Here is a 27,105-nt window from a genome sequence, read left to right on the forward strand (position 1 = left end):
GCACACAAATAAGCTACGCAATCGTAGCTTATTTAGTGACTCTATTGAACACTGCTCCGTTTACCTAGGAAAGTAGTGTGCTTTGAAGGAAAACAAGAACTATTCAGTTTGACACTTTCGGTATTGCTGTCCCTTGGTATTCTTTTTCTCTTGTCCTACTTGTCCTCACTCCTCTGCTAGAAGCACTAAAATAAACTTTTGTGTTTGAAGCCGTCAAGGCAGACGACGCAGAAGCAGACGACACGAGATGTGTCGCGCGGCGAATGTGGAGAGGAGACAGTCCTCCTCCCTCTCTGAGAGCGTGGTGTCGTCTGCTAAATCGATGTGCCACTTCATACCGTATCACATGAAATCTGTCGTATGATGGATAGCGCCTGATTATGGCACGTATTTCTTTCTTTGGATTGCTACAGTGGCTTGCTGTCATAGCGACGTTTAGACTGGCCGCGGTTGCAGCAGAACTCAATCTTGCCGAGCACAGTTTCGCCTCCGTATTGTAGCATGAGGCCCTAGTGGACACGCCGTACGAGGCAGCAAGCACTTCTTATCTGTTAGGTGATAGTATAGCCGAAGTCAGTCTTCAGTCTCCCCATCGACATTTCCCTTCTGGTTAGCGACGATACGAAGCAGAAGGCAGAGCTCACTATCATCCACTGTCTTCATTCAGAGCGTCAGAGTAGGTGAGATTTGTACTTTTCCCGCGTACACAAAGTGTCACAGAATAGCAGCTGCTCAGAATAGTCCGAGGGCAACAGCGTGTTCTCGAGATCGTTGCCGGAGGCTTGCGAGTGCATTCACGGGCATATCGAAGTCCTTGCACATCTGGGGCGTACTTGTCGCTGTAAGACAGAACAAAGAACAATCAACGACAGGTTTACATGGACATTTTTTACGTGGCATCTTAGTTACATTTAGATCACCGCGAAGTTCGTAACAGATACCAAATTTTACAGTAGCAGAAACCAAGGCGGTGATTCCTAACTATTCTCGCGGTCGTCTCTGGGAGCTTTAGGACACCGTTCCGTAGACCCAGATTTCTTTTCCGTAACACTATCAGCCAATCAGCATAGCAATAGCTGATTGGCTGATGGTGATATGGGTGTGTTCACGGTTTCCTAAAACTCCTGTAAAACGTAACGGCTTTCGGAATCAGACTCTGTATCGCTGTCAGTCAATCAGATATCAGCAACGTGATGTCAGTCACCCCAAAGTAATCATACGATTGGCTTATCATGTTTTTGGAAACGTTATCTTGAAACTTTTACGTTATCCTAAAACTCCCTATTATCTCTGTGGCCAGGTGCTGATATGCGCGCAAGCGTCTTCTCTCTACCTTCTGCTTTCTGTACAATCGGGGCAGCATGCAGCAGAACTCATAGAAGGGATAATCAATCAATCAATCATTCAATCAATCTTACCGGTTGATAACTGACTGCTGTATGGGAAAGATGACTTCATCTCCATAGACATTGGGTGCTGGGCTCCACCAAGATTGTTGAACGTGCTCGATATGAAACCTTCAGTGTTGCCAATCATCCCGCTGCAGAAACCAGTACAAGATTAGATAAACAGCATGTGGTCCCCTACAATTACGCAGCTGCAACAACGATGTAAGATCCACTTCCACCGCTTCCCAGAAATTTTACTCCAATTTAATTATGCTCAATCATATGAACTATGTACCCCAGGGTCGTATAGATTCCTGTTATCAGAAGATTATCGCGTTTTTGCTTACCCAAAGTTATCTGATGGAGCGGTGCTGAATGATCCATGCCCGAAGACATTGCTGGTTGGATCCGCTAGTCCACCAGAGCCCCTGGAGGCAGGCCCCAGCGACGCGGAACTTGATGGCCAGGCCAACTCGCTCGCCGTCAGAGACGGAATGTGGAAGTCTGGTACAGTCAGGGCACTTCCAGTTGCCCCGCACTGAGCTGAGGTACTCGAGCTTAAAATGTTGTACACCTGCAGGCACACACGTCCGTTAAGTAACTGTTGGACAAGCTGCGAGCGTGACCCGTATATCAATCAATCAATCAATATGCGTACCTGTTGCGAGAGAGGTCCTCCGTTGATGCACGATTCCGTGGGGTAAGACGTGTACCCTGACTGGGGTACCGTCGTAGGAGCCTGTAAGGTTTGATGCGATCTGTGCCAAGCTGAGGTGTCTGTACGGAAGGATATTACGCCAAATTATTATCGGAGTTGGCTAGGCGGAGACTATAATTGAACATAGGGTCTTGGTGGGTCACACAAAATGTAATGCTGAATTGAGTTACGCAAGAGCGTTCGTGTCGCTGCTTCTCACCGTGATGCTGAAGAGTTGCTGCACTCATGGATGTCTCCAGATGTGCAGGGTTTGGGGCTGAAGATGGAGTCGCGCCGTACCCATGCAGCAGCTGGCTGCTGAATGCGGTGCCTACTGGTTGCGTTCCCATCTGCTTGCGCCAACGAGCCCGCCTGTTGCTGAACCACACCTGGAAAATTATTGGGACTTTTCTTATGTCCGGTGCTGTGGTAGACGGTAGCGCAGAACCGAACCCGATCCTGACGCAATGTTCGGTTTAGCCAACCAGAATTGAACTATAGTTGAGACGGAAGCCGTGCTCCTCGCTACTCCAAAGACCTACCGTAATCGCCGATAAGTTATAGCAGTGTAATTCGAGGTACTGACTAATATTAACGGCCATGAGACACACATGGCGATGCCATATGCACATAAAGCTTCATACGAGGTTGTCGCTAAAATCGAGAGATTACAGCGACACCTGGGTTACAAGATAACTTACCTGTACTCGGGCTTCGGTCAGTTTTGTCTTCTGGGCGAGTTCTTCCCTCGTGTAGACATCCGGGTATTGCGTTCTTTCAAAAGCGCGTTCCAGGTCTTCCAGCTGCTCAGCCGTGAAGGTGGTTCGTGAACGACGGGTCTTTCTCTTAAGAGTGATTCCAGGTTCAGATTCGCAATCAGAATCGTCCAGTCCGCTCAGCCGTCCTGTAAGAATGCACGTATTACTTTTACAATAAACATAATTACTGCACGGTTAACTTATAAGTCATATATGTAAGCTGATTCCATATACAGCTTGAAGTGATGAAATCGTGTCCTTCCTTCGAAGGTTATGAACTATTATCACTTTCCATTTCATGATTTTGGGTATGTAACGTGTGGTTATATTCGGTTTGAAACGGTAGCTGTTGGCACCTTGTCAAGATGTCTTGTCCCGTACTTGTGTCACGTGTGCGTTCATATATACATCTACCTCTAAAATGGTACATCATTGCTTCAGTTCTTGTTTTTCTTTTCCTTTTTTTGCGAAACCGTTTCTACTGCATTACTTATTAGAGAGTTTTAGCAAACAGTTGATAACGTGGTTTGCGTCGAACCGTATCAACCGGAACCATACAGCGGACAAGAACTCGGTTGCTAAACCGAGTTGATAAGAACAAACGGTTTGCTAGAAGTGCCTATTAGGCAGTTTTAGCAAACCGTTGGTAACGTTATCGTGCCTATCGGAACCAATCGCAGTCGCGTGTGACTCAGAATCTTATCCAGTGATCGGCTCCGGTTGATAAGGTTCGACGCAAGCAAGGTTATCAGCGGTTTCCTAAACCTCTATTAGCTTCAGCATGTGCAGCGAATACGCTAGGGAGAGAGTCGATTGTTGCGAAAAACACAAAACAAAACGGGAACATTGAAACCGAACCCTGTCCCGCTAGCGACGCTTTCCGTTCAGCCATACGCGTGACGTAAGCAGAATAGTGTCGATAGCGATTTGGATGCATTCTCTTCTGGAGAGCTCGCACGTGTACCATCTACGCGAGGCGCGGTAAAGTAGTGTGTATTCCAAAGCCTCAAGGATCACTGCTTGACCGCTATGGCAAACGGTATCTGAGTGTACGTAGGAGAGGAGGACATACTGTTTCCAACAGTTCCTTATCGGAAGCGGTGCCTCGTGCGCCCTCCAACGTCCGGTCGTCTAGGGAAAAAACTGTTCTCAGCACGAGGTTCCTGACAGAGCCGCAGGTCTCCCAACGGGGCGCATCAGTTGGGACGATAATTGGTTCCGAATGGGATATCCGTGCGAGTTCTCCCGCGGCGATATGTACGCTATGGGGCGTGATCTTCCTTTTCTTCGACGGGATGCTACAGGGAGTGGCCTCATTGTCTAAGGAAGTGCCACCCGCCACGACATGTTTGCGCTTAGAAGGGAAGTTCATCAAGTCAGCGCTTCATACATATCTCGTTAGAGGTCCTCGGAGGAGTTCATTTAGAGTGAATGCGGTTCTTAGAATGTGGTTAAGGACAAATTTGTCACGCTTAGTTTGTGACGGATGGACGTTTTGAAAAACAGAGAAAAGTTTCGGGAATTTGTCTGCAGAAGAGGATTGTTCGCTGCGCCTGCCGCTGCAGCTTGAACAGTGAGGCAGGCTAGATAGGCACGGGTATCAATCGGCAAAGAAACTGTCTCATTGCGAACATGCTGATAGCAATGTGATGCCATTTTTCTAGAAATGTTTGGGAAGGCGATAAACCACGAAATATATTATATTCGTAGTAATATTCTGTAGAGAAAATATAACACGCCTTATGTTTAGATGTACGGGAGTTTGAATGCGCACGGAAGAAGCTTTTATCCAAAGAGTATAGCCGTGAATGCCAACTGAACTAAAAATGTATTGAAAGTACGGTAACGAACCGAAAATAGTGAGCTTGTGAAAAAAAAAAAAAAAAACTTTTTGCGAGTGTTCTCTTTTCTTCTTTTTTTTTTTTTGCACCATATTACTTACACTTTCGTGCTAATGACTAATTTAGGAATCTAATAATCTATCAACTCCCAGTAATTCTTAGCCCTAATCCATGCAACATCAATGCACATTCAATGTCAACATTACGAAAATTGCTGACTTATTCCGCTTGTCGTATTCCCAACACGATGAAGACATCCGTTGCCCCGTAAGATATTCCTTCTGCCATTAAGCTTCGCCGTAAACGAACCAGTTAATAAACTGTAAAGCAGGCTTCACAGCGATAGATGTATAATTGAGGGGAAGCCTACCTTACGAATCCCTTACATATTTAGCTGTGGCTGTACTATAGTGAATTACAGCTATGCCAACCACACTTCTATATGGAGGGCTCATGCTGAGCGAGAATAATTAGTGCGGAATTGATGAATTAATACGAAGTAAATTCAGTGCACTGGGCGTTAGCCTTTCAAGAATGCGCACTTTTACGGTACAAACTTCTTGTCTGTATCTGTGGTAACGTCTCTCTTGTTTCTTTCGCTGTCGTCTGCATTCTTGTGGTTTAGCAGACGACGATTGTTTCCTAAATTGTAGAAACACTACTTCTTCCTTTCTTTTCCCTTTTTGGGTGTTTTTTTCTTCCTTTACTCTTTCATTCTTTTTTTCTTTTCTTTTTTTTTTTTTGTCGCTCTTTTTCTTTTTTTTTTTTCCTGTTCCGTTGGATAAGTAAAGGAGGTGGAGGATAGCCGGGTTGTGCGTAAACAGGAAGTGCGCCTATTGGTCCGCGGGACCAGCGAAGGGTAACGCCCGCCAAGTTGGGACTCGAGCTCTTTTGAATGTCGTACCCGTGGCGAGCCATCCCCCATCGATGCTACAATACGAGGGGCTTCACAATAGAACGTGAGCGTTATATTGTGGAAAGGAGGAACAGAAAAAAGGATCATTTTTCAGGAGTCTTAAAAGCACAAGCGTGGATATTTAGCAGTGAATCGAAGTAAATGTGAGAAATGTCGGCTATAGTGGTAGCTATATACAAGCGGATCAGGTTTTCAACTCTGACTTCTAGCGCGGATATTAACACCGGATATCATGGGAATTTATTCGGCTCTCTATAATAACAACAATAAAGGACAGCAATATATTTTGTGGTGCTGTTTCATGTGCGTCACGCATCGACGATGCTATCACAATAACAAGTTGTTATGGAGCTGACAGAAATGCTTGTAAAAGAATAATGTTTTCCCCGTCATCCTCGAAGTTCGTCGACATTTTTTTAATGAAACCAGTATCATAAATGAAACCACAGAAATATCACTCTACAAAATTTCATGGGGCCATGAACGGATTTTTTCGCGAGATGTTTTGCACTTTTGTTTTTTCCTCCTCTATACGCTGTATAACGCCAAAGTTTAACTACGATTGCCCACCTCATGTACTTCATTCATTTTGTGTGTATTTTCGCTGTTTCGTGATATCCGGTATTATGATGATAATAATAATAATAATAATAATTTGATAATTGAGCCTCTGTATGCAATAAGGGGATAAGTCGAAAAATCCCAAACTGAGAAAAGGGGCCTGATCTGATTGTCTGTCCCATTGACACACATGCATTTCCCGTTTTTCACCATGCTGTAGCGGGCCAACAAATTACAATGAGGTTCTAAATTTTCATTGGCAGGTGCATACTGGTATGCAGATGTCATTGCAGCAAAAATAGTAAAAGGGGATAAGTCGACTTATCCCCTTATTGCATACAGAGGTTCAATTGTACTTGCGAAATATGCTCGATATACCTGCGAATACTACTGATACTACTGATATACTACTGATAATACTACTGATATACATGCGAGGTATGATATATTTAATTCAAGGATTACAAAAGACAAGATCACCTTAGCGCTGATGAAGTCTTTTCTAAAGGAAACGTCGAACATGCTTGTCTGCACCGCATACAAGAGGAAATTAATCGTGACTCGTAGTTTTTTTTACAAACATTCAATCAATTTTTAGGTTATCCGCATGTGAGTGAGCTGCGGTGCGATATAATCGTTGAATTTTGAAGCGTAAAACTTAATTAACGCAAGAGGGCAGGGCGCGATATGGCTTCGTATTATTATTGGGACGAGATAACAAGATAAAATCACAAGATAAGCAGATCGGACCCTCCTACATCCTTACTGAGAGATCGCTTCAAATGCTCAGAAGCGTCCCAGGGACGTACTCTCTTTCCTTCTTTACTTTCTAGCGCCTTAACCAATAAACGTTCCTTCCACCGTCCGTTGACGCACGTCACTTCGATGTGCAGTAGAATCCTAGTATACTTGCAATCCACTACTTTACAATTTACTTAGTATTGACTTTGTATTATTTTACGTTACTTATATATCAACGGTTGCTTCGTCGGCGCATTCTTGCATATATATACAGGGTGGTTGCTCTAACGTGTCCAGGAATTATATTTAAAGCGACTGATAAAAGAAAAGCAAGTGATACTTTTCTGCTACTTGAGTAAGAAACAGGTACTGCTTCACTATAGTAGCACCTGTTTCTTATAGTCAAGTAGCTGAAAAGTAGCGCTTGTTTCTCTTTTATCGCTCGCTTTAAATAACATTTCTGGACATCTTAGAACAAATAACCTGTTTAGTTCCACGCTGATAAATGAGAACTTCGCGGCATAACACCGCCTGACAGTACCGATTGTTATATCTGTAATTCATTCAATTTCATTAATTCAATCAATGTCTGTATGCGAGCACTCGTTGTGCTGTATTGCATTGTGTTGTACGTATTTGTGCGTGTTTTGCATGTATTTGTGGTATCTGCCACTGTATGGTAATTGCTACTTCTCTGCCTCTCTTTATGTGCACCAACACCAAGGTTCTTGTAGCTGTTCATGGGCACGAATGAACCAATAAATCAATAACTCAATAAATGAGAACTTCGCGGCATAACACCGCCCGGAGAGAACCGCCGTCATATACAGACCTCACTTCTTGGAAACAGGAGGTGTACACCGTTTTTGGACAACTATCGCAAAATGCAAAATGTCCGTATAAAAGGCGTACTCCTCGCATTGGCAACAAATCAGGAGAGGAAACGAGCTCGTTCGGTATGATAGTTGGCTAAGACCGTGGGTCATTTGGTGCAGGTTCACGAATATAAATATACATTCGCCTTTTCAATAGACCTTTCGTGAATCGATGCACAAAAAAGAACGAAAGAAAAAGTGCGCGGACAAGACGCTGCGTGCCGTTCAACAGCGATAAAAAACATTTCTGTAAAAACGCACCTGCATGCCCGACGACGAAGACTATACGTACCGACATAGATGACGGCGAGCCATTCAAGTAGTTCGCTCTCTTTTAAAACGCTTTGAAAATATACTGACGCGCATGCGCAGCACTTGGTTCCGAAGACCACAATGTGGTTAAGTATATATATATATCCTCCCTCTCATAAACCATTTAAAATTGACGTCTCACTGACACAAACTGAACGCCGTCCAACGTGTCGGAGTTTATCGTAAACGATAGACCAAGTTCGCACCTGGAGGTCATAACCATTTCGAGTTTCTTTCAGACATGCGGGGGAATCCGAATGATGGAACCGGACGGATTTAGAAAGATGATGTAATCCCGTGTACACGGGAGGATTAAGGGTCCTGTGGGTCACCAGCCCCCGCACCGGCGACCTGTCGATAAACAAGGCTTATATTCATGTACATGGGCTTTCTATACTTTGGAGAGTGCGCTTTCGATGTTTCTTCTCGGACGAATAGCCTTTTATTTTCTTCTTCTTCTTCTTCTTCTTTTTTTCTTTCTTTCATTTTTGATGTGTGAAAGAAAGTATGCAGAGAATGAGGAGATATTCCACTGTTCGATATATAGAGGTGCGATTTGTCGACGTCGACGTCCACACCTATAGGTGCCACATTTGGAAGAGATATTCGCTACCGCGAATCAAGTACCTATATACGAAAGCGTAATTCAAAAGAGGTAGTCTTGAAGGATAGTTACTATAGTACAACGAAGCATGCTTTAAGATTATTGAGTGTATAGCTGTAATCTAATAACGTTTTCACTAACGCCGTCACTTCTCAACACATTTCTTTTTTCTTTTTCTTTTTGAAGCTGAGCCTGATATGCGGGAGCCGTATTCATGACGTTCCGGGTTATCAAAAATAGTCTTATCAATAGTCAATATCTTATACGGCAGAGAGAATTACGCTAGACAAGCTTCGGCACAGGCTCAATACGTAAGTGCATTGGGGGTATTGCACAGATTGCACGATCTGAACTGACTCTTCAGAGGAAGGTGCCGAACCACACTCACGCAGAGAGGAATTAATTGTCTAACGGGAATCGAAAGCCATCCTGAAAGCGTTGGCGTTGTGCCACCGTTCTTTTTTTTTTTTTTTTTTTGCATACGACATTTAATTTAACTACTTTTGGCTCATTATATGTACAGTCTCTATTATGGATAGTACTTGTTCTGAGACTGGAAACATACAAAGAGACATGGAGAGGTGCGTGGTTCAAGTCCGCCGACTGGGTCGGGACTAACTTCTTCATATTTTTCTTTCTTTTCCAATCCAATCCAATCCAATCCAATCAATTCCGCCGCCTCTGGCTATTTCGATGTCTCTTTTTTCCTATGACATATACAGTCAAACTCCTTTATAGCGAACACCTTTTTAACGAAAATACCAGTACAGCAAATTTTTTTGCGGTCCCGCTGGAGCCCTATAGGTCCAATAATGGGCATCCTTTTTAACGAAAATACCTGTACTGCGAATTTTTTTTGCTGTCCCCTGAGTTTCGTTGAAAAGGAGTTTGACTGTACCACATACACGAACTTTAACACTACGAAGCTTGTACGCACTTTCCCTGGCACCCTACTGGCCACCGTGTCACCAGTAGTCCTAACAAACAAAAAATTAAGCTGGTTAAGACGACCCCGGGTCACGCATGCACGCAACCTTCTTCACTTTCCCCTCTCGTACACTGCATACACATACGACGGGGCCGCATTACAAATGACACCAGCCCGAGCCCCCCTCTCCTTAAACCAGCGTGATGATTAGAACCCATTACTTCGTGTACCTTTCGCGCATTGTCGTTGCCGTGACACGATTACTCCCCTGAATACCTGGACCCCAGATCAAAGGACGCCGCCGGCGAAGACCACCGGGTCTCCGGTTGCGACCTCCCTCGTCGGTCCGCTTTTTTGGAGACCCGCGACAAAGACCCCGGGCACGTCCCACCATTCAGGGTCGGCGAACATCACAACCGGACCTCACAAAGACCTCCACAAGTGTCCAGCACTGGGACATTGTCGTCGGCCGTTGTTGGGGAAGGCTGGCCTCCGACGTCGTTGTTGTTGTTTGCTGTTGTTGGGTCTTTGTGTGGCTTAAAAACGATTCGCACGTCGTCTTTCTTGTGGCAGAAGTCAAAGTCGCCGACTTTGTGGGGCTTTACACCGTTTAGGCCTACCCTGCACGTGGCGCGCACCGACCGAGGTCCTGCGTGAGTCTTCGGAGTCGTTTAATGTGGGGAATTGCTTCATAAGGACCGGCGTATAACTCTGGCAGTTATATGTCCCTTGGGTGTTCTTGTCTGCTGTGGGTGCAAGACAGACAGGTCGTAAAGTTTTGGCGAGACCTCCCTTTTTTTTACGATGTGTTGGGGGGTGGGGTATGACTGTAAAAATTGTCAAAGGGAAGATGCGCTAAGATTAGTCGGCAAATAAAACGTAGTAGGTTTTACGATTTTTACGGCTATTATCGGGACGGTTTTCGAACGGTTTACGTTACCGGTTTAAAGGCGTGAAATTTGAGGTCATGCCGCGTGGTTGAATAGGGTGTTGTGGGTGTTGTTGGGTGTCTGGTTGTCTGGGAGCTGTTATCCTATTTATTTACGAGGCGACTTTAAAAGGTAAACCGTACTGCCTGAATGTGCGAAGGCTTAATCCGTGTCTCTAAGCATACCCATGTGCATTCCAAGAGCGAATCTATGGGTGTGCCATCTGCAGAGTCTGAAAATCGAGCAGAGACATCGAACTGTACAACCTATAGAGAACTAGATATGGTCAACAAATAATGCCAAATATTTAGTTCGTCCTCTTTCTTTTTCTTTTTTTTTTCTTTTTTTCTTCTTTGCAATACTGCGGACCAATGTAGATCCTTGCTGGACATAAAGCTTGCAGGGCTCCGATAAAGCCGGCTCTCGTCCTGAGGCAGTTCCCTTCATACTGCCTTACCGGTATGCCGGATTTCTACCGGTCTATGTACAGCTGTGTTTGGTAGTTAATTAAGTGTCCATAATTCGTGTATAAAGTAATTTACATAATCGCGAGTAACGATTGTTTGAAGTAGCTCATTCCACTCGAGCGCTGCGCGGGAAGAAGGAGTATTTATTTATTTATCTATATTTATTAATGCCCACCAACGAAAATAATCCTTATACATACATGTACACTCTAAATCTTTTCACACCTTTAAAGGTGTAATAGCGTGCATGGCTCACGACTTTTTAGGTGCAATTTTGGTAACATCATAATGAAGCACGGTTTCGCACAAATTTTCTTTACTCGAGTGTTGTCTGTCCTCTAAAAATTCAGTCTTGCAACATCTCAACATTGTTCAACAGTATGGTGAGCTATATCAACAGTATTGTAGACACTTGCGCGTGCTCGATTATCGATAGCGATACATATATGCATTAGCTCGTACCTATACGATATCCAAGACATAATGAAAGCAAGATTTGCACTGACACTTGATCTTTAGTAATGCTTTCCGAATTTTGTAAAATATCATCCTGGAGATGCAATGTTACGCAACCAGATTGAATGTGCATAGCGCACACCTTTAAAGGTGTGAAAAAGTTTACAGTGTACCGGAAAGAATGATGCCATCGCTTTGCTATGATTTTAATCTATACTGAAGAGCTACCAGCTTGGTTCGCAATATTTATTACAATCAGTTTTTGGCTCGTTGTTGTCGACAAGCTTTCTTCTACCAAATCTGTTTCAACAGTGCAACGCACAACATCGTATAACGTGAAATATGAAAATACACCAGCGTTTGCAGCTCGAGGGAAATTCCGTGGCTGTGTGTATATAGTATATACGCGCACTCGGCATCCATGAAGAGCTACCCTCTTGGAGCGTTACAGACACACAACTCAGCTGTGCAGACAGACAAGAAGAAAAAGGGGCGGCAACCATGGCATATTTACGGCATTCTATGCATGGTCCCGTACCTGCTTCGCGCTTTCTGTGCATGCGTGAAATACGGTGCGTCATTAGGCATTGACACCTGCCTCTTCGCACATCGACGCGGAAAAGGATTGCACAGAAGCTGCTTCCAACGACGGCAAAACAGCTCTCACCGCGCGAAAACGAAACTTGAAAGAAACTTTAACATATATACTGGGCTTGACTAGGGGGAAAGTCCGTTACACGTGACAATGGAAACAGCCCAACAAGGATGGTTCTTATACAGTCAAACTCCTTTACAACGAAGCTCAGGGGACAGCAAAAAAAATTCGCAGTAAAGGTATTTTCGTTAAAAAGGATGTCCATTATTGGACCTATAGGCTCCAGCGGGACCGCAAAAAAAAATTTGTTGTAGTGGTATTTTCGTTAAAAAGGTGTTCGCTATAAAGGAGTTTGACTGTACTGTGAAACGCTTATTGTTCACGCGCCCCTGATTTTCGCGGATTTCGCGAAATTTCCACATTCGCGAAGTGTGAGGGCATTCGAAAATCGAAACTTCCGAAACGGTGACACAATCGGAAACATTTTATTTTCACGATTATATACTGACCAGTAAGTATTTGAATTGCATTACAGACAGCACAAGCGTAGTCACAGTACTGCCTTAATTAAATAGCGTGACGATAATTTAAGGCGTATCACAAAGTCAGGAAATTGAGCCACGAACCCTATAGCATCTAGAATTCGCAAAATTTAGTGGCCGCGGATCCCTGCTCCCGATTCGCGAAAACTTCGTGTCGCGAAATTGAAGGGTGTCACTATTTGCGAACATGTATAATTTTGAAGCAGGATTTTCGTCGTGTTTGGACGTAGTTTTGTTTTCTTTCTTTCTTTCTTGCAGAACACACCTCAAAAGAACTTTGCGACGTAAGGATGTATTCGGAGGCTTCTAACGGTATATGCAGCAATATAGCTCCCTTTCCCCCAACCTGCAAGCATAACCGCAAACAAATCTACAATAACCGGTAAGAAAATAACAGATTATAAATACTAACACGCGGTATATTAACAGTAATGGAAGTGTTAGTGGAATTATAGTGCGGAAACTATATACGCGAATCGCTCTTGGTAACATTTCACACTCTGTACACAGCCGCTGAAGGCACTCGTGTATTTTGAAATAATATATCGCTCCTCCTCGTTCAAGCACGTGTGATGCTCTTACACATTCATCAACCTGACACGCACTGCCCCTGACACTGCTTCAAATATACAACGATGACATCACAGCCCGCCGTTTACCGCTGGACGTCTACCCTTAACAAAAGAAGAAGAAGAAGAGAAAAAAAAAGAGTCACACGGTCCTGAATGACGCAATGCATCCATCCAACCCGAGAAAACGTTAACGACCACCCGCACAGAGCAAACGTTATGCGGCGAGATACAGCAGGCTCCAGGACCCAAGAGAAGGTCCAAGCCCCTCCCCCCACCCCACCTCGGCGTTGTAACCGGGAGAACAGACGGTATCAGCGTCCGAACGACTCTCCCCCTCGCCCAAAATCAGGCGTATCACCCCTCTCTCCCGCGCGACAAAGTCATTCAAGCTGCGATTCGCCATACCCGATCGCAACCCGACTCGATTGAACGGAGATGGTGTGTGGCTAATTTCGCAGATGTGCCCCTGCCTTTTTCGTCGTCTGCTAGTTGTGCGAAAATTTCTGCCTATTATTTCGTACCCCCCTTCCCTCCCCTTTTCTCGTGCTATCTTTTCAGCGAACAGCATCTGTTCGCTCGACTTTTCGCCAGAAACAGCAGCGCCACCGCATCTCTTTCCTCTCTCTCTCAAATTCGATGTCATCTTTGTTCCTTCTTTCCAGTACTCTTCCCTTTGTAGGATAGGAAGTACACAAGAAATTACGCGTACATTGATGTCCTCGCACTTTTCTATCTCGTACACATCCATAAAATAAAAAAAAGAAGAGAAAGCAGACGAGATTTCTGCTTCCTTCTTTCCACGTGGTATGAGTGTGGGGATTTTGAGTTTGTTTGGCATTCGTTTTGGATTCGTATAGCGATATGGACGACAATCCCCTTGGAGACGCTTCAAGCATGATTCGAGCTTCGAATTAAGGGATTGGAGACGCGTCGATATAGAGAGGACTTCTCTTTCGCGGGGCCTATTTGTAGATCTGTTACGTGGATGAAGTGAATTAGAGAGCGGTATATATAGAATGACGCGATTCTAATGGACCGAGGAAGAACGTGGCGATTACATGCACTTTGGATGCGTGTGTTTAGGGATGCTTCGGGAAGATTAGTTCCTTTTAAGAGGTCATGTGACGGTGACTTGCGTGTTTCCTGTGGTGCGATACGGTATTTGAAGTTTGGTTTTAAGGGTTACCAATCGTTTAAGTGAGTCGAAACGATGTTTTTCCCCAAGTGATACCTTCCATATAATTGCTGCGAACTCAAGTGGCAGCGAAAGTGGCACTGGACAGTTCGCAGTCGAGAGTCGTTACATATGGATAAACTTTACGGATTTTTTTACATCTTTGTGAAATTGAATTCGGTCGTAGGATTTTACTGCGCATTAATTATCGCATTGTGATATATATTGTGTTCGCTGCTGCCACCAAAATATACTGGTTTCACTAAAACATAAGTCTGGTGCAGTTATCGTAAAATGTGTCATTCGCTGACACTTCCAATGGCCTTGTCAAGTACGTTCATATAATAAAAAGTAATACGCCTACGGACTTCGTACCTGTATCTTTAGGTGTGGATATTTTTAATGTTTATACCACAGACGCAGAACATACTTGTCAGTGGTTCCTTAATTAACATCTTTTCGGCAACATCTGGTCACGCTTTTAGGTCGAACAGACGAACGTTTTGCTACAGAGGATCCTTTGTGGAAAATCATTCTAATTCGTGATATAAAGACGCACAGTATGCCCGCCTTGTTAGACCATCGCAACTTAGATCAAAGTTAGCACAGTCGCAACTTTATATTGCTCTACCTGTAGCCAATCAACAGAAAGTATTCACCTTACGAATGACCAAATGCACACAGTACGTAATAGATGTTTACAGATACCGCAACCATGTTGAGTGCAGAGAGAATGTTCCATGTGACATGGGCCACACCCATGTGCATGTACACTCTTAAAAATGAGTTTCACCACATAGCACGCTCCTAGCCAACCATCATTCCGAATGACAACGTTCTCGTCCCCGATTTGTTGAAAACGTGGGGCGGAGCCTATTTTGTGACACTTATGCTGTCCATAATTGTCACAAAAAAGGCGTACGCCTCCCGTTTTCAGCAAACCAGGAAAGATAACGATATCATTCGAGATTATGGTTGGCTAGGAGCGTGCTATGCGGTGAAGTTCATTTCTAAGAGTGTATAGGCAGTTATGAAAGAGGTCAATTTACCTCCGAGTATCCCGTCGATGCTGTGGTCGGCTTTCTTGGAGCAGTCGTCGGGACTTCGATCTCCGCTGCTTCGTCCCCTCAGGACTCGGCTGATGGAGCTGACACTTGGTGCTGAATTCTTGTCGCATATCCCTTCCTGGAATGCCAGCGTTGCCTATAATTATAAGACCCCCCGTTTCCTTTCTCAAAAGAAAGTATAGTTTTAGTTTAATTGGCTTGTCCATAAACAGCGCGAAGCGGCCTTCTAATAATGATGGAATATGCAATACTTGATGCAGCAACGCGTAGATAAAAAAAAAAAAAAAACGAACGGCAGATTCGCATCGAGTTTCGGTTTCGGTTTCGGTTTCGGTTTCGGTTTGACGGTGGCGCATGCATGAGTTTGCTGACGTCACGATTGTGTGCTGGCGGCATAAAAGGTGATTCAGAACGGGTGTTTGGGGATTCGATAAGACGTTATCGGGAAAGTCTCGCATGAAACCGGTGGTTTGATTGCATGGCTGGAGAGAAACCGCACTCTTAAAAATGAACTTCACCGCATAGCACGCTCGTAGCCAACCATCATCTCGAATGATACCGTTATCTTCCCTGATTTGTTGAAAATGGGAGGCGTACGCCTTTTTTGTGACAATTATGAACAGCATAAGTGTCACAAAAAAGGCGTACGCCTCCCGTTTTCAACAAATTAGGGCAGACAACGACATCATTCGAGATGATGGTTGGCTACGAGCGTGCTATGCGGTGAAGTTCATTTCTAAGAGTGCGGAAGCTATTCAAGTGGCGTCAACGGGATCGAAAGCCTTGACTACAAAATTCAATTATAAGTTATTGACGTTGAATGTAATCAAAATGATTTGCACGGCGTAAAGCCCAAGTTACTAACAAAACAATTTGCACCCTGCAGGCAATAAATAGCCGAGATATATCTCTGTGTATATGAAAAGATGGTATATTTAGAACCTTCCAATGAATACCTTGATGAGGCGATCCCGTATCTCCCAACTGAAGATTCCCGGATTTTCCCTCTTGTAATCCTCGATCTTCTGCTCGACGTCTGGGGTCGCCACACGTGGCTTACTGCCTCCAATCACACCAGGACGAATACTGCCGGTTTCCTGTAAAAAAAACAAAACAAAAAAAAAACTAGGCTTTGAAATTTGCTTATATCATAATTAATCGTTTTTTTCTCATATTATGTGATGTATCTAACAGTTCTTGCTCAGGTTACAGCGACAAAGAAGGCAGATGAGATTTAACGTTAGTTTGGAGCGAACACATTATTCGAAGTGATGTTCAGTGAGTTCGAACATTTGTATATTTGATAGGGCCCGTAATCCAACCAGGACTTGCTTCTCTCCCTTCTTCACCGCATATATACGGTGCATTCACATCCGCATAGAATATTCTAGTGGAAGAAAACTGCTCACGTACGGAGCAGAAATTACGCCGCGCGTTATGCTGAGCATACGCACGGTGCCGGAATATTGGGACGCGGTTCCTGTCGTCTGCTATACGAAATGTATTATGGCTGAGCCGCCTGTCGTCTGCAACGAAACCTCTTATGGCTGAGCCGCAGGATATTCCCCATACTGTTAGCACTGCACGAAAAGACATGACGGTCAGCGCTCGCGCTTGCGTGGTAGCAGAAAGCTATGACGTTTTTCGCATCTTCACTTGGAGTATTCTATAGGGAAACTCGCTTAGATACACGGATAAGGTGACTGTCGTCTGCTACAACGAATCGTCGCAGACGATTTCATGACCATGCAGAAGGCCTGCTGCGGCTATAAGTGGCTGCCTGCGCGGCTGAAGACGACTCGTTGCCACGAAGGCCTTATTTAATGGCGTTGGTTTACATTGTCCTCGTGCGTTATACCTGGTATCTGTTGAGGATCTTGGACACGCAACCGTGCGAGACCCGAAGTTGTCTTGAAATGACGCAGGGTCGTACTCCAGCCGCAGCCATTTCGACGATCTTCAACCGGATGTGGTTGGGTAGCGGTCGGCCGTTGATGAACACGCCGCCAAGTTGGTTCACACGACCCTGGCCTGAAAGAATGTTTCGAAGAAAATGTGATCAAGCATTGACAGCTGATCAAACTTACTCTAAATTGTATAATATAGCGTAAAATATGTAATTTTACGTCACGAGCAACATGAATATTAGGCAATATAAGATAATTTACGATTCGCGTTCTTTCTGGAAACTTTCGCATGCGAAAGACTCCATGAAATCGTCTGCGGAACAATTCACCGACGATATCAAAATTCGTTATATGCGAATGAACCCCTAGCGACCATCCGATCGTTATATCCGGTATTTCGTTATATTTGAATTCGTTATATGCGTGCACCAGTACAACGATATCGGTTACAGAGACGGCTGCCACGTACGAATATTTCTTACATTTCCCTGTCTATTTCATTCCACGCGAAAAGTTTGACACAACTTGACAAACGCGACGAATATCACAGTATCAGTTGACGTTTATCTGTGGCGCATCGTTGGTGTTGTATTTGCCAAAAAACTGCTACACTCAGCAAGGGAGGCCCTGTAGCATTGTTGTATATGAAGCAGCACTCATACTGTCAATGTCGGAATGATGCAGGGTAGGTGGTGATAATCGTGATAATTCAGCCTTTTAATTTATAGTGTCAGCAGAAGCAGCAGCAGCGTAGCCAGAAAAATATTTTGAGAGGAGTTCTGCAGGAATCGCGGGAGAGGATTTCACCCTCGTTTTCTCTCTCTCCCAAATGTACCACCAAAGGTACGTTTTCGGAGCAGGTTTGAACTATCGACCCCTTTCTCTCCATCTCTCTTTGGCTACGCCACTTAGTAGAAGCATACACTATATTGTTCTCGAGATCGCACATTTTCTTTCATTTTGCGTTTCTTTCCATAACTCACAAGTGATTGTGCAGGCACAATTGTAGTATACATAACACCTCAAGATATGTCGAAGCGCAGCTGAGAGTGCTTTACAAGCCGTGTGCTAACTAGTTAAGTATTACCAAAGTGATGGATACAAGACCAGTCCGCGACCATGGAATCCGCGGACAAACAAGCTAATATACTGTACCGAAGCTGGTTCCGTTATAAATTACATATTCAGCCTTACGGCCAGTTTAATTCTGGCAAAGCAAAAATATATTCGCGACCCACTTGAAATATTCAAAGGAGAATTCGTTTCGTCGTCTTTTATTTCCCTAACAGATCACTGTAGCAATAACGAGCGCAATTAGGTTAAATAAAAGGCGTATCCCTTATCAGGACGCATATACCTCTCGTTATACGCAAAACCACCCTATGCGACTAACCCGTCAAGTTATTTTTCATCATCACCCCGCTCGAGCAGATCGTTCCAACGAAGCCACACATCTCGTGATAAATAGTTGTTCTTGTCGTTGTGTTTTGTGCAATACATTTACAATCAGCATGATAGGTTTTTTTGCGGGCGTACCTAAGAAGAGAGAAGCCGAAGTGTCCGATACATCGTCAGAATCGATATATCAAAAGGATGCGGCTGTCGCGTTTCCACTATCAATCTAGGCGTCTTGCATAACCATGTGCTCACCTTTGCACTCTAATACATACATATATAGTATATAGGTACCCTACTGTACAATGGGATATTCGTTCTGTGTCATGCGTGTTCCGCTTCCCGCGTGTGTTCGCGCGATGGTTTGGCTGGAATATTTTAAAGCTCGAGAGGACAATCTTTGTGATGATTGGGAATTAAGGAGTAACGAAGAAAACGGAACAATACAACAAGCACACGTACATCACGTTATCTGTTTAGCTATACTACTGAATCCTGACCTATATATGCTTGAGGATGGGTGGGAGTACACTCTTAAAAACGAACTTCACCGCATACACTCCTAAAAATGAACCTCACCGCATAGCACGTTCCTAGCCAACCATAATCTCGAATGATATCGTTATCTGCCCTGATTTGTTGAAAACGAGGGGCGTACGCCTTTTTTGTGGCACTTATGCTGTTCATAATTGTCACAAAAAAGGCGTACGCCTCTCGTTTTCAACAAATCAGGGCAGATAACGATATCATTCGAGATGATGGTTGGATAGGAGCATGCTATGCGGTGAAGTTCATTTTTAAGAGTGTAGCATGCTCCTATCCAACCATCATCTCGAATGATATCGTTATCTGCCCTGATTTGTTGAAAATGGGAGGCGTACGCCTCTTTTGTGACACTCATGCTGTTCATAATTGTCACAAAAAAGGCGTACGCCTCCCGTTTTCAACAAATCAAGGCACATAACGATATCATTCGAGAATAGGGTTGGCTAAGAGCGTGCTATGCGGTGAAGTTCATTTTTAAGAGTGTATATACGAAACCTAAATACAAAACTAGAAACATGAATTTACTAGAAACAAAAACTATATAGGAAGCAATACAGTTATATGTCGTTATATAGGACAGCCTAATTTACTGATTTTGCTAATTTACTAACTAACTAACGAGGACATAGTCAATGAGACTTCCGGGAGTAGATTCCAGTCTTCCATTGGCGGCGGGGAAAAGAAAAATTTAAACCAGTCTGTTTATTATTTTTATTTTTTAACTATTAAGTGGCTTCAGTGTGAATGCAGTGCTTCTCTCACAGCCAAATTTGCTGGGAATAGGAATCGGTATAAATTTGATAATCGCTATTGACGGAAATGCCATGACTGGGAATATTTACCATCTAATATTGATTCCTGTTCGTCGAATGAGGCCCTTGGCATGTCGGCGGTATGAGCAGTCCAAGTATGACGTAATGGTACTGTGACGTAATAGCTTTCTTGACCGGTAGTCAAGAGGTGCGCAGGGTTCGACACCAGTCGTTGTCTGACGTTTTCGACCACTGCCACATTTCGGTCGTTAAAACAAGCGCTATGCGAGTAAATAAAAATATATTTAAAAAAAAACCAATAAATCCGGGTGTCTTTTGCCGCTAGCTCTCTCTTCCGCGTATACTACTATACGAGATACAACCGGAGCTCGATGAAAAAGAAGAAGAAAAGAAGATGGCGGTACGTTGTGCAAAAAGAGCACATTACCCCTTTCGGCGCGAGAGGCATCCACTTGAAATATGGACGGCGTCGGCCTCAGGAGGACACAATGGACCCCCTGGGGCCAAGTGGCCCCCCCGGATGACCCGCTCTCCGGAACATCACCACCCGCTGCGCGGGACACTGTAGAAGGCGTAGCCATCATTGCCCTGTTACACACGGAGAATACTCCGCTTTTATTCTTCCCGAGTGCTTCTCCGTTGTTACGCTATATACGTTTATTCGGTATGTGGGAGTTACGCGGAGACCTATACGCACTCGATGATGTATTCATCTTTTAAAATTTGGAAATTTTGTTTCCACGTTTTATGGGCGCTTTCGAGAGGACGTCCTTTTCTGGACGCGGACTTGTTTATGAATGATCTTTTCGTCGTCTTTCGAGAAGTCGATGATTGAGCGATCCGGTTGACATATAAAAGCGTCTGATTTTTCGGACGCAGTCGTGGAACAGTCAGAGAAACTACATTCTTAGAACAGAACTTCACCGCATATGACGCTCTTATATTCCAATATAAGAGCAATATTGGTCCAATATTGGACTAAAGTGGGCTGCAAGGTTTGCCAATATAGGCCCCATATGGGCTGCCAATATTGGTCGAACGTGAAAAGTGCAACCATGTGATGTAAGAAGTGTAGCGGATGAAGTCTTTACGTGCGTACCGGAAATCGTGTGGGTGCTACGCGCATGCGCATCTCCCGTTTTGCGTATGACTTGCATATAGAGGTCTGCCGTTATCTACGGCATCATACTTACATTTATATTTCGTTATCGTAAATACATTTACGAAGATGACAACACATCCTTGGGTCTGCGGAAAAGTGGACGGGGGGACGAACACGTACTAAGTAGACAAAGACGGGATCCGTCTGAGTCCGCTTGAGCTCGTCTTGTCCACCCCGTGCGTGTTCATCGCCCCTTCATGTTTCCTCAGACAACGATATGTTGTCCAACAACAACAACAACTTTATTGCGAGATGCTGAATGGGGAGTTTCATCGCCAGGGGGCGATATTCTACCCCATTGCTGGTGGTGATGCTAGGAATGAAATAATAAGCCCTTTACAATAAGGATCGAAGTCCTATATGATATCCAGAAAGGTGAAGAGAACTTTGAGGGCAAAGCGTTGATGGACTGGATGTGGCCAGGGACAAAGCAATTTTGGGAGAGAGGGGGGACGAGAGTCCAGCTCGCTAAGAGATCCGGAGAGCACGGTTCGGTAAGCGAGGCGAGGGGCATACGTCTTTTTGTGTCAATTTGGATACACGCTAATTGACACAAAAAAAGCGTACACCTTCCTCTCTCCTCGAATCAGAAGCGATAACCCTATCATTCGCGGCAATGGCTGGCGCAGAGCGCGCTATGCAGTGAAGTTCCTCGGAATCCTCAAGAATCAATACGATGATATTCGATCATATATGATCGGCCGATGATATTCCGCAAGCTGCAGGGTTAGCATCGCATCTATACCGAATGTCCAGAAAGGAGGAGAAACGGCGAAAAGAGCTTCAGCGCGTCTGTCCATAAGATCCAGGACTCTATCCAATATCCGCTGATGTCCTTCACAATAATATTTCAAAATCGTTATTTGTGCTTATGGTCTTGCTCTGCTTATTCAGAGGTTATCGTTTATAAAGCGGCATGGGCTCGCCCCCTGGCGGTTGTCATGAAGCTTCTTGAATCTTCTTGAGTGAAGTTCAGGTGTTATAGCAATGAATAAGAAGTGCACTGTGCGGAGATGTCTAGGTCAGAAATCTAATCCAATGAGCTTTCTGGAGAATTGTGACATCTGGGAGGTACGCATTGCACATCTTTGCCTCCCCTGTCTGTATATACCGCCGTCGTCTGTTTCTTTTCACTACCCCCCTTTTTTTTCATCCCTTTGATGATATGCCGAGCTACAGCAATCTTATCAGTAGGGGAACACATTACCAGCTGATCGACCGAGGCGTATACACATGCAGAGTGAGAGAGGACCCATGTGTTTCCTCATTTCTTTTCGCTCACTTTCTTAGACATCTGTGCTTGCTTTTGACGTTTATGCGCAAAAAATAGCAATGAAGAAGGGATAGTCATCCGGATCAGAGTTCAGATCCAGATCGAATCAAAGATGTTGGGACATGTTTCGCGTCAGCGCCAAACGAAGTTGCGTGTGAACCAGTGAGTCCGTTGCTTCTCAACTAAAACCTACGTAGAGGGGGTAACATACACTCTAGAAATAGAGCTTCACCGCATGGCACGCTCTGCTGTATGATTGTCTCTTCTGATTCGAGGTCAAAAAAGGGGCGTACGCCTTTTTGTGTCAATTTGGATGTATGATAATTGGCACAAAAAGGTGTACGCCCTCCTCTGTCTTCGAGTCGGAAGTGATAACCTTATCGTACGCGATCATGGTAGGCGCAGAGCGTGCTATGCGGTGAAGCGCTGTTTTTAGAGTGTACGATCCAGATCGGAATTCAGGTCCGGATCGAAACACCTAATGCTTTTATCCCATTTCTTCGATTATCTTTCGTGTACGTAGTTGAGCGAAGCTGACGAGAGGCTGCTACTCATCTGGCATCTAAGACTCATTTAACAGTTAATGAACATTAATGATCCGGATCGCGGCGCAGATCCAGATTGATATAACGACCTTATATAATTCTCGACTTTTGGAATATGGTTTTTATCAGCGACAATCAAAGACAGGCGCTTCTATTTGTACGACAAAAGAAGGACGTAGCAGGCGGATTGTGCATATATGTGAGTTCCATATATGGAACTCACGGAAGAAACTCCGTGAAATGCCGGAAGTGCATATGGGATGGGCACTTCCGCCTGACATATACATGAACCGCAGCACTGCACACGTGACTGCTAACTCTGTTGCTGGCATATGTGCCGTATATAGTTATTGCACTCTGACGGTGAATAATCGCAGGCCATTCGCCCAGCACTTTCACGAAGTCAAAGGGTCGGCTATCAAGACGGTCCAGGAGATGGGGGAGGGGGATATGTTTATTAAGAAATTAAGAAAGGAAAGGACGGTCCAGGGATCTCTAAAGTATCAAACGGGCAGCGAGAAACCGCGCACATTCGAGTATACGTAGAATAGTACCTGTTTAGTACCCCCTTAATGGTTGCATTGTATGTAGGCTGCTGCAGCGGCTAGAGTATATACGTAACAAAAAATAAATAAATAAATAAAATAAACTACTGATAGCTTCGCTGAATCTTCTGAAAACGCTTGCGATCGTCAATTAGTATACCAAAAGACTTTTAACTTTTTTCTCTGTATTTGGTACTTGCGTGGTAGCTCATTCCAAACATGTACATATGCTAAGGGGAAAATGGCTAGGAAGCAAGCGAGCTGGTGATGATGATGCGTGACGTAAAACCCCGAGACTATTGGGAACACGAAGGGACAGACACAACACGAAGTCTTCGTATCGTGTCTGTCTGTCCCTTCGTGCTCCCTATATAGTCTCGGGGTTTTACATTATGCATGTGTATATGCTGGGTACATGGGCGGGCGCCGTCAATTGGAGTGTGGTGGTGGGGGGGGGGGGGGGAAGTGGGGCACTTGCCTGGCGTGTATACATGGAGGTTTACCCGACAGTAATCGGCGAGTAGAAATCACGATGTAATTTTTGCGCGCGATGCTCATTCAACATGCCGTGGCGTTTTACGGCTAACGAAAAACTAAGCGGACATTTTCCACACACAAAATGTTCAGATTGGCAGTAAATTTACACATTTACAGTTTTCACAACCATCGTATTTCTGTATATGGTTTTCTGATATGCATCACCAACTTGCTGGGTACGTGCAACAATTTATCTCTGTCGTGTCCTGGAATGTCCCACACACTCTTAAAAATAAACTTCACCGCGTAGCACGCTCCTAGCCAACCATCATCTCGAATGATATCGTTATCTGCCCTGATTTGTTGAAAACGGGAGGCGTACGCCTTTTTTTGTGACTGAACAGCATAAGTGTCACAAAAGAGGCGTACGCCTGCCATTTTCAACAAATCAGGGCAGATAACGATGTCATTCGAGGTTATGGTTGGCTAGGAGCGTGCTATGCGGTGAAGCTCGTTTTTAAGAGTGCATGTATTCGGTGTCTTTCGATTAAAACCGAATGAGAGAAGATTTACCCGGCGGATGTTTTTCGACTAAAAGCGAAAACGCAGAACCCTAATTTATATGTTGTAGGTCTTACACATCCGATAGTGGCTTCTAGGCTTCATTTATCGCTAAATCCGTTCGCATTGTTTCATGTTGGGCTTTTTGCAGGGCAAGATCTACATACCTCCTTCGGTAGTTGAGTTAAACCAGGAGCAATTTTGGAACCAAGATTGTGATATACGTAACATGCCGCTTAAACTTATCAGGTGATTTTGACAAAGTCTATAGGCCTTGTGATGCAGTATTGCATGCACAGCGTGCATGTTGTAGATGAGTAGCGCAGAACCCCGTCACATATGTCATCCATGAGTCACCCCGTGATTTGATGATCACCCCCCAATGATGATCACCCCAAGTCACGATTTATATGTTGTTGTAGTAGATGAGTAGCTTAGCATGGAAAAGTAATTAAAATGCACGATTACCTTCCGTCATATTTTAGGGCTCCGAAAGTAACTTGATCTGTACTAGTTTTTATTGAAGTACTAATATAATTGTAAATTAAATGCTTTTTGTTTTTGTGGCTAGCTTCAAGAAACCTGCATGGCTGTGAGGTTCTTGCTTCCTTTTGGTGTTCCTTGCTGTTCCTACACATTTTGAGGGTGGTGTTTCGAAATTCGAAGACTACTTTTGACATGTTTGTAGATGCTTGTGAGAGTGTTTTTCTTCCATTAGTCCGGTCAACTCTTAGCAATGAATTTCACCGCATATCCCGCTCCTAGCCAGCCATCATCTCGAATGATATCGTTATCTGCCCCGATTTTTTGTTACAATTATGAACACCACAAGTGTCACAAAAAAGGCGTACACCTCCCGTTTTCAATGGTTGGCTAGGAACGTGCTATGCGGTGAAGTTCATTTCTAAGAGTGCAGTTGGGATATGATAAATAGTTGCATAATCGCAGTGTAGCGTTCCTGACTGATACGAATGCGACATTTAATTTCATAAGCTCTGAGGGCCGGCAAACTTATAGCCCGGCAATTCTGGAGAATTTGCCTTCAGCGCAAGTAGTGCATACAATTCATGCATATTGATCGCACTCTGAATAATACAATCTTCCTTATACAGACTATCTCGTATATAACCTCAAAATCACCAGTATCTCGTAACTACCAGTAAACATATCTGTCTCTGCACCAACGCAGCTAAACAACTATACTCATAGGGAGGAAAAAAAGAAAAGAAAAAGAAATTAGCTCACCTTGAAAGGGATAACCAGTGAACAGCGGTCTCATATTCATAGTGTCTCAAACCGAAAAATCACCACTTTCCAACAAAAAAAACGACGCACAAAAACAACGTTGGACCACCGACGCGAATGACCGAGGCTGAATCGCACGACGCACGAGATTTTACCTCACCTTCAGAAGATACTCCGTGGAGGGAGGAACTTGTCCCATCCTGATTGGTCCCGTGTCCGCGTGCGGGACGTCCCACCGGGGAAAAGTGGGCAGGGTCACGTGGCTCATTGTAAGGACGTTTCGGCGGTGTTCTTTTTTTCTTCTTCTTCTTCTTCTTCTTTTTTTCTTAGTTCGTGGCTGTCGGAAACTCGCCGTGTCAGCCACGCTTTCGAGAAATCACCACACCTCGTTTGGAGACTCGATACCCGTGTCTGCGTGTCCTTAGGTGTTTGGAAAACGAATTTCAACGCCGTTTTTCGATGCGCTGCACGCTGATTCCAAGTTAGGAAGGGATGGGTGCTGCTTTTTTAGGTCCTCTACAGATGTGGGTTTATAGTTGAGACGTTGGCGCAGAACGCTGCTTGTGCGACGTACTATAGGGACAAGATAATAATATGATATACAGTCAAACTCCTTTACAACGAAGCTCAGGGGACAGCAAAAAAAAATTCGCAGTAAAGGAATTTTCGTTAAAAAGGATGTCCATTATTGGACCTATAGGCTCCAGCGGGACCGCAAAAAAAATTTGCTATAGTGGTATTTTCGTTCAAAAGGTGTTCGCTATAAAGGAGTTTGACTGTACCACACTCTAAAAACAGAGCTTCACCGCATAGCACGCTGTGCACCAACCATTGCCACGAATGATAAGGTTATCGCTTCCGATTCGAGGAGAGAAGGGGGCGTACGCCTTTTTGTGGCAATTTGGGTACAGTCAAACTCCTTTATAGCGAACACCTTTTTAACGAAAATACCACTACAACAAATTTTTTTTGCGGTCCCGCTGGAGCCTATAGGTCCAATAATGGACATCCTTTTTATGGGTACAGTCAAACTCCTTTATAGCGAACACCTTTTTAACGAAAATACCACTACAACAAATTTTTTTTGCGGTCCCGCTGGAGCCTATAGGTCCAATAATGGACATCCTTTTTATGGGTACAGTCAAACTCCTTTATAGCGAACACCTTTTTAACGAAAATACCACTACAACAAATTTTTTTTGCGGTCCCGCTGGAGCCTATAGGTCCAATAATGGACATCCTTTTTAACGAAA

General features: G+C 44.2%; 1 protein-coding gene across 2 annotated transcripts; it reads right to left on the minus strand.

The window, feature by feature from the left end:
• Positions 1 to 437: 437 nt before the first annotated feature.
• Positions 438 to 25,913, minus strand: LOC135369881 (protein gooseberry-like). Of its 2 annotated transcripts, none has more exons than XM_064603458.1 (10): positions 25,853 to 25,913; positions 17,282 to 17,454; positions 16,380 to 16,520; positions 15,406 to 15,541; positions 2,787 to 2,989; positions 2,306 to 2,474; positions 2,047 to 2,165; positions 1,736 to 1,962; positions 1,419 to 1,540; positions 438 to 839 (listed from the first exon to the last, which is right to left on the minus strand). In XM_064603458.1, the coding sequence occupies exons 1-10, from the start codon at positions 25,890 to 25,892 to the stop codon at positions 733 to 735; spliced, it is 1,437 nt and encodes a 478-aa protein (XP_064459528.1). In that variant the 5' UTR covers positions 25,893 to 25,913; the 3' UTR covers positions 438 to 732. The 2 variants fall into 2 exon arrangements, with proteins under 2 accessions (XP_064459528.1, XP_064459527.1); XM_064603457.1 differs by having other exon boundaries at positions 15,406 to 15,559.
• Positions 25,914 to 27,105: the final 1,192 nt, after the last annotated feature.

The sequence above is a fragment of the Ornithodoros turicata genome, chromosome 10 (assembly GCF_037126465.1).
Source record: "Ornithodoros turicata isolate Travis chromosome 10, ASM3712646v1, whole genome shotgun sequence".
NCBI classification, from domain to species: domain Eukaryota; kingdom Metazoa; phylum Arthropoda; class Arachnida; order Ixodida; family Argasidae; genus Ornithodoros; species Ornithodoros turicata.